Source organism: Trifolium pratense, linkage group LG3, assembly GCF_020283565.1.
Source record: "Trifolium pratense cultivar HEN17-A07 linkage group LG3, ARS_RC_1.1, whole genome shotgun sequence".
Lineage (NCBI taxonomy): Eukaryota > Viridiplantae > Streptophyta > Magnoliopsida > Fabales > Fabaceae > Trifolium > Trifolium pratense.
Window position 1 is genome coordinate 32,046,582 of NC_060061.1, and position 8,746 is coordinate 32,055,327.

General features: G+C 30.4%; 1 protein-coding gene across 1 annotated transcript; it reads right to left on the minus strand.

The window, feature by feature from the left end:
* Positions 1 to 6,418: 6,418 nt before the first annotated feature.
* On the minus strand, positions 6,419 to 7,115 carry LOC123915809 (protein RESPONSE TO LOW SULFUR 3-like). Its single transcript, XM_045967056.1, has one exon. The coding sequence runs from the start codon at positions 7,014 to 7,016 to the stop codon at positions 6,660 to 6,662; it is 357 nt and encodes a 118-aa protein (XP_045823012.1). The 5' UTR covers positions 7,017 to 7,115; the 3' UTR covers positions 6,419 to 6,659.
* Between the last annotated feature and the right edge of the window lie 1,631 nt (positions 7,116 to 8,746).

The window sequence follows — 8,746 nt, forward strand, 5'->3', positions numbered from 1 at the left end:
TGATGACTATGTCTTGCTTTTAACAATAGCATTAGCAACCGTTGGTGGAAGTGAGTTTTGCAATTCAGAATGTTATATAATGCTACTCCTAAACAAACTTCAGTATGGGTGGTTCTCAACCAAAATCACCCGTTTATCAGTAACCATTACAGAAGTTCATTATTTTACGCAAACAATGGTGGCGAAACTAGCAAAGTTATGTATCGGAAAGAAACGGCTTTTGAAGGGAGTATTGGGAATGAACAACTATTAGGACGGAGAAAAAAACATTTGATTTGGTTTAGTGATTACATAAATTTCAAGATTGGTTATTAGTTCTTGCTCACTTTTCTGTGATGAATTTGGAGAGCTTATTTGTGGAATTGACATACAATTTTTTATGTTTATCGGCAGTTTTCAGTCCATCAACTCCACATAATGTACATAAACATGAGCTATTTATTCATTTCAAAGTGTAAAGTATTACCAATCATTGGTTAATAAATTAAGGATAAAATTATCCGATGGAGTACATCACAACAGATGCAGAATATTTGTAATAATTTTTTTTTATTTCTTACTTTGGACAAATCATGTTCATTTGTTCATGAACTCACATCTGTCGACATACTTTTTCTAATCGATGGAGACGGATATGTAAAAGAGATCCAGAGAAGAAAATACCAGGTTTAAGGTTATGAAATACAGTAGGAAGTAAGGATCAAAGTGTCCTTTTAAAATATGGGCTGTGCCAACAATTATCCTTTAGAAGACAAAAAAAAAAGAAGAAAGAAATAAGTGATAAATTTGATGTAAAAAAAATAAAAATCAATTTCTAAAGTTTCTGAGAGTTGAATGTACCATTTTCAAATAAAACTTCCTTTTTGCTTAGTGTTAGCATTTTTTTTTTACAAGAAAGAAAGATATTTATTCATTTTTACAGGATTGATATTTTCTTTAGACTAAATTAAATATTTGGTCTTGAATATATTAAAGTTTTGTTTGACTCAAAAACTCACAAGCTCGCACTAAATAGAATTGGAGTTGATACGCTGATATATTACTCTAATGCCGTTCATTGTATTAATCTCATTAAAGGTCTCAACATCCAATTTGTGTCATGCTATCTTGATCCATTCTATGTATATGTTTGTTTTCAATTATGATACCCACGCAAGTTTGCTATCCATCTACCGTGAAAAGTAGAAAATATTCAATGTTTGGCTTTGTCATCTAGAATCAATTCTAGTGACTCAAAATAAATTTTTGTTGAAGCAACTATTTCTAATTTTTGAGGTGAAGTGAATCGATTTTGAAATTTACTAGTGCGTGACATATTTATTTTTCTTCATCTTCCTCTATTACCCTTCAAGGGCAACCTCACATTGATGTTATGTTCTGCGGCTCCTTGCTAGGTTGAAGAAGAAGGAAAATAGTAGTTGACCTCTATTATATACTTTGACCTGATGCCTCATTTCGTTTTTGTTACATATTTAATCGTATTTTAGTAAAATAATTTACATTCATTTTACTTTTAATCAAAATCAATTTTTTCGCCGCAAAACAAACATACACTAATACACCATTACTTTTGGTGTAAGTGTCACATCAATTTGGCTTTTCTACATCAATTGGAAAAGGATACTTCTTATCATAGCATATGCAACTGCAAGTGGCGAACATCCCGTGGATGAGTGGGAGAGGACAAGCTAAGCTATATGTGATATACACTAACTTGTTTGCCTCTTCTTGTTGGGTACGTAGTTCACAATGTTACTAATCCATCTAAACTCACTTATTTTACTCATTCATAAATTCTGCCATCAAATATTTTAAGAGTTTAACGATTATAATGAAAAAAGAAAAAGAAATTACACAACACTAAGTTCTAATTGATGTGAGATATGTTTGAATGATCGATGATGTAAAATTTTTCATATGATTATGTTATCACATACAACTGCTTACGTGTAGATAAGCATAAGACAAATTATTCTTTCGTTTTTTTTTTTTATGTGTTTAATGAATCTGAATTCACTATTATACTCATGTAAAGAAACTAGAGATAAATGATAGAACATGGACGGCAAACAAAAATAATGATATGATTAACTATAATTTGCATTGATATTTGGAGTTTCATATAATATAATTTTTTCAATACAATATTAACAATGCTTTTTTTTTCTTTTTTTTTTATCATAATATTGGTACGAAGTGTCAACCACTATTAACGATAATTAATATCCGTCAAAGAACCTATTCTTTATCTCTCTTTCTATTACCGGACGTGGCTAACATATCACATATAAGGAATTCTTTGATAGGCACAACCACAAATAATATTATTTAGGCACACACATATCAAAGAATTTTTTTAAAATATAAATGATTTAGTCACATCAACTATTATTAATCAATTTTTTTATATTTAACTTTTTCAAAAATATGTATGTGTATCTAAGGATATTTGGTTTAGGCTTCTGGCTATGTAAGTATTGCTCGTCACATATATCATACTATTCTTATATTTTCTTTATCTTAACGTATTTAATAGATGAATGAGTGTCCATATAACATTTTGCTTTAAAAAAGTGTTAGGTTCTGACCATCTTTAAACACACTCCACTAAATCGAAGCCATGTCATCTCATTTTTATAAATTATTTACCGGAAATGGTCGTACAAGTTGAGACACAACACCTAATATACAACCCCAAGATTAAAGGATCTCACTTAATAGAGAGAATGATGAAGGACGTTGATCTACTGCTGTAAGTGTAACTGCATCACATAGTTACATGCAGTAAAGATTTTTGGTCACAAATTTTTAATCGAACGGTTATGGTATAAGTAATCAGATTTTAATTTATTTAATCACAATCGTCCATTTTAATTGAATGGTCTGAAAAAGTTACGATTACTACTACCTAACACATTAACTATGTTAAATTCAAACTAGATGAATACTCACCAAAAAAAATGACAATAGATGGTACAACGGCTTTTTAGTAGCTTGTTTTATTAAGTGTGACCCTAATAAATTTTTTAGGATCATGTTAATATGTGTCTTTGGAATACACGTTAAGTTAGCTAAAAATAGAAATAAAATATTTAATGATACAAAATATTTAATGTTTAAAAAGTTGAATTCACAAATTAACATTTAATATTTACTATATTTATCTTCTTAATATTTGTCACTCTCTTTTTTATTTATTTATTTCTTTTTAGCTTTTGCAAATACTCCCATAGGGGTGGCAAAACGGGTCGGGCCCGTCGGATCGGCTCGTTTGACCCACCATTTTTGGCGAGCCGGGTTGAGGTTTTTGGCTCGCTACCTTAAGGTGGCCCGCCCCCGCCTAACCCGCCTAAAAAATGGGGTGGGGTGGGGCGGGGCGGGTTAGCCCGCGGGCTTTTTAATTTTTTATATTTTTTACTTTTACTGAAAATTGGGCTTGGAATGAGGAGCCCAAATCTCAATCCAGTAATATTTTTCTCTCATATAAAACTTCACGTTTTTTTTTCTGCCAAAATTATGGTTGTTTTTTTTCATTCATTCATTTCATCCGCCGTCGTGCTCCCTTTATGCTAGTATTTATCCTTTTATCTTATATTGTAATGAATTACTTATGAACTTAGTTGATGTTTCTGTTAGTTTAATTAAGGGTAATTGTAAGTGTTAGTTTAATTAAGGGTAATTGTAAGGAATTACTTATTAACTTAATTAATGTTTCTGTTAGTTTAATTATCTCTATTCTCTGCTGCAATCTTCTCTCAACCCTTAATTATCCCTATTTTCTGTTAGTTTAAAAATAGAAGGTAAGAATTTTAAGGAATTGTGAAGTTATAATTCAACCTGCTTAACTTCACAATCTTCTCTCAATGCAATCCGCTAGTATTTTTTTTAACATCAACTAGAGGGTAATAATTGTGAAGTTATAATTCAAACTATTAAAAAAAAAAATATATTTGGCGGGCCGGCCCGCCAAGTTGCCAATAAACAGACGGGCTTGAGTTGTTGAATCCGAACACCTAAGTTGCCCCGCCCCATCCCGCCCCGCTTTTTGGCGGGCCTAAACGGGGCGGGCATGCCCACTTTGCCACCCCTCCCATATGATATAATCACGCTTGGCTTGGCTTCTACCGTCGTCATGTCAACGATTTTGGACATAAATTATATCTACTTGCGCATTGCTCAATTATTAAAATGTAGACATTAAAGTAACTTTGCACCTTATTTTGTGTATAAATATGTGTGGTTCTGAGCTGAATGGTGGTGGTCCTACAAACTTTGCCGCCTCACACACAGCATCCACACCAGAATATTCTCAAACATGTCAAGTCATATTGGTTAATTAATTTGTATAAACTCCGAGATCACGGCTGAATTATTATATTATATCTGTGAAAACTCTCACACGTTAGACTTTAATTTTATTTTGGTGTTACGCTAGAGTTTAATTTAATGGGTCATACATTATAAAAAAGAAATAAAAAAATTAATGGGTCATACTAATTAATCCCAAAATATTAGTTAAGGAATAAAAAATAAAATTTATATTTGTTTTTTATAAACAAAAGAATGAATTATAAGTATCTTGTTTGCTGAACTCATGGTTGTATTTTATGGTTTACAAATTTGTTGGAAGAACGGGTTTTGGCGAATTTCGTGTTTTCAATACTCGTTGTAGATAATCAATCTAATTCGGGAAGGCGTTTCTACCCATCACCGGTTCGCTAATGAAGTTTACAACATTCAACAACTTCTTGCTAGAGATTGTGACGTTGTGGTTGATCATACATTCCGAAAAGGTAATGCGTGTGCGAATGTGTTGGCCAAGATGGGTGCCCTATCTAACTCACCTTTAGTGACAATCTCTACCCCCAAGTGAGCTTTCTTTGCCGCTCCTCGCTGATGCGCAGGGTGTGGGTTTTATCCGAGAATAGTTTCTCTACTTTTTTTTTTGTTTCCTTTTGTTTTCTCCATGGTAACCCAAAGAAATTATAAATAATACAAGAAGTATTCGATCCCTAACAATTTTTTGTTTTTTGACAATTTCGATCCCTAACGATTTAAAATAGATAATTCATTCAATTATTTACCTACATGAACTCTAAAGGTTTAGTAGACATGTTTTATATGAATCTCAACAAACGAGAAGGTACAAAATATAACAAAACAAAACGTAGCATTAAGAAATTGCCATGGAAATGAGTTAGGTTTGTACTTGAGCCGGTTGTTTTGTTTTTAGTTAAAAAAATTTATCGACACGTTGAAATGTTAATTTAATATTTATCATAGTTTGGGCGTTAGAACCACGGAGCTAATTTGTCATCATCGAATCAAATAAAGAAAAGAAATACGCTAGCTGCTGCATCCTTTAGTTTTGGATTAAATTAAAGTAATATTAAGAAAATGAGATCTCAACAAAACTCATAGTCAAATATCCCCTTATTGCTTAGATCATAAGCAAGAGTATACGTGCAAGAAGTTCTCATTAGTTAATTGGACACAAAAACAATTTATATATTTTAATATGTTTGAAATATGGTAAACCATATTCAATGAAATACTCTTTTGAAGAAGGAAAGATATCATGAAATACTCTTAAGAAAACATGCTCTTTCTTCTTGAAATTCTATATCTGATTTTATATATAAGTAAAAATTAATTTTTTAATTTTTCTTCTAAATTCATTAAAAAAAATACGAATGTAATTGATTATATAGATTAAATACATTATTTTTTAATATTCTAAAAAGTTAATTTTCTTTTATATATAAGACTCGAAAAAATATTTTTTTTTACATTAAACGCTATAAACAAGAGGTAATAAAATTCGAGACATATCTCTCCTCTCATAATTAGAATTCGAACATTAATTTGTAGTCGATTGTAAAAATATAAGTATGTTTAATTTACCATAATTTACAATAACAATAAAATCATGGCTAATAGTACTTTGGTCTCAAATTACAAGTCAGTTTGACAATTTTACCAAAATTGAAAAGTGTTAATTTTGTATGGAAAATTAAAATTATAACTTAATGGCTTGTAATTTACTCCTATAATGTACTCCAATTTATGTTTTGATTCCAAATATAAACTAAATATTAACTTTTATTAATCTATTTGTCATAAAAAACTTCTGAAATTCATGTTTTATTACGTTGATTCTCCAAAAAACAAAATGTATTACATTGACATAATAATTTTAAAACAAATACTATATTTAGTCTATAATACATAGTAATTTTTTCAATATTACTTCCAGTGTAAACTGGTCTTGACGTGAGTTTGACAATTCAATCGCGTAACTAACATACAAAAGACTTTTTTTTCACAAAACTCTTTTTTTCAAAGTCACTAATATCAAATAATCACGTTGACGATAATCACGTTTGAAAAATGTGGCAAGTTAAAGTTCTAGAATCGCTTGAAAAAACCAAACCCAAAGCCACATTCTATTCAATCAAACTGATTAACATCAAATTAACCAATTGTTACAACAAAACAGAGATTAGATCCACGATAATATGGATCATCAATCATCAAACAAAATCGTACGTAGTAGTAGTATACATTCATTCATTCATTCATCTAATCATCTAATTAACACTAATAACAATAATAATTATTACATACACGCTAATTAGTAATTTCAGATACAAAATCAATCACAAGGAATTGGAAGATGAAGTATGAGCCTTATGAAGAAGACTCTGCGCGCGTGAAAGTTGATCCATAAGAGAAACAATACGATCGTGATAATCACGCGCTTGATAAACAGCTTCAGCTTCCAATTCACCAAGCTGTGAGCAAAGTCTCTCCTCCGCTTCCTCCGCCACGCGCAACCTCTCCCACGTGCTCTGTAACTGTCTTCTCATTTGTTCTTCTCTCTCTTTACTTTCCTTCAACTCTTTCTCAAGCGCTTCGTTTCTCTTCTTCAGTTCCGATTCCGGCACCGTCACCGTCGCAATTTTACTCTCCTTTCTTTCTCCGGTACCGAGCACCGACATCATGAAAATACTCATAATTAAATGTATTTGGAGATAGATAATAGAAATTATGCGGTGGAAGGAAGAAGCGTAAGGTTTGTGAATTTTTTTGGTTTGATTATGTGAAGTAACGTTGTGGGGTATAAATAGATCTTAATTGAGTGTGTCTAGGTTCAATGAATCTCGTTTTCACTTCACATTGTAATAACACGTTCAACTTTGCTGACGCATTTGCTTTGCTTGCTTTAATTGTTTTTTTGAGATTAAGGTAAGTAAATCAATGAATGTAAAACTAAGACTTAAATCTCTTAACACAAAAGGAGGAATAATAATTACTTTTTAAAATTTTTAATGATACTTCGTATAGACAAAAATTGAAATGTATTTGGTTCTAATATGAGTTAGATACATTTTAACAATTTTTAATAATGCTTTATATTTTTAATATAAATGAAAATTAAAATGTATCTGGTTCAAATATGAATCAGATACATTTTAACTTTTACTTATATGCATTTAAGGCATTTTAATTTTATTATAAAATGGGATCATTTTCTTTCCTTCTTTTTCGAGAATGAAGTTTAGTAGTTGTTATTTTTAGGCAAAATTACACCACAAGTACTTTATCTTATTTTTTTGTAATACTTTGGTCCTTTTATTTTTTTTTTGTAACATTTTGGTCCTTTATCTTTTATTTGTAACACTTTGGTCCTTTATCTTTTTTATTTGTAACACTTTAGTCCTTTTTTTTGTAACACTTTGATCCTTATCTTATTTATTTATAAAAAATAAATGACTTAAATGTTACAAATAAAAAATAATAAAGGACCATAGTGTTACAAAAAAAAGATAAAGGACCAAAGTGTTACAAAAAAAAGATAAAAGATCAAAGTGTTACAAAAAAAATAAGATAAAGGATATTCAATGTAATTTTGCCTTATTTTTATTATTGTGTTATATGTTAGTGAGAGGAATTTCTTATTATTTTTTCAATTTGGTAATGTTTGAATCGAGTTATAAGACGGATGTGAATTTGGTGAAAGTGATATCATCTTCAAATAGTTTTATTTAGTATTTTTTTTTATGAGATGATATTCAAATGGTTCAACCCAACCTTTTTTGCAAGCAAAATATCAATTTTTGAACGGTTTATTTTAATTTTTAAGAAGAAAAAGTGAATAAATAAAGGGTTTACTGATGGAAAAAAGTGAGTTTATTATCTTCATTTTTATAATTTAAAATGTCTATAATTTGTGAGTCCTCAAAAATATATTTGACGACGGTTTTGAAATGATCGATTTAATTGTTGGTCGTTCAAGTAAATTCTATTACACAAATTAAATAATTTAGGTTGAACTTTCTTGGGAGTGAACTTATGTATCATATTTTATAGTTAAAAAAAAATTAAATATTTACACTATTTTTATTAATTTGATTAATTTAAGATCATTTAGTTTATTAGTATGATATGATTAATTTATTAGTCATATCATGCTAAGGATTTGTATCGGCAAAGAACAGTTTTGAGTTGTTTCTCTTTGTCTCGGATATGGTTCAACCGGCACCACCGTCGTCGCAGTGGTGGCTGTCGGTTTTCTTTGGGTACTCTTCACTTCTAGCGGTCTAAGTCTCATATATTATAATTTCGGAACAAAGTTTGGTTTTGTTTCGTCAGTGAGTGGTAGTTGTCGTGGTTGGTTCTGTGGTGGTGGAAGTTCTGCAAGATCCGACCCGTTCCACAACTTTTTTTGTGCTGCTTGGGATTG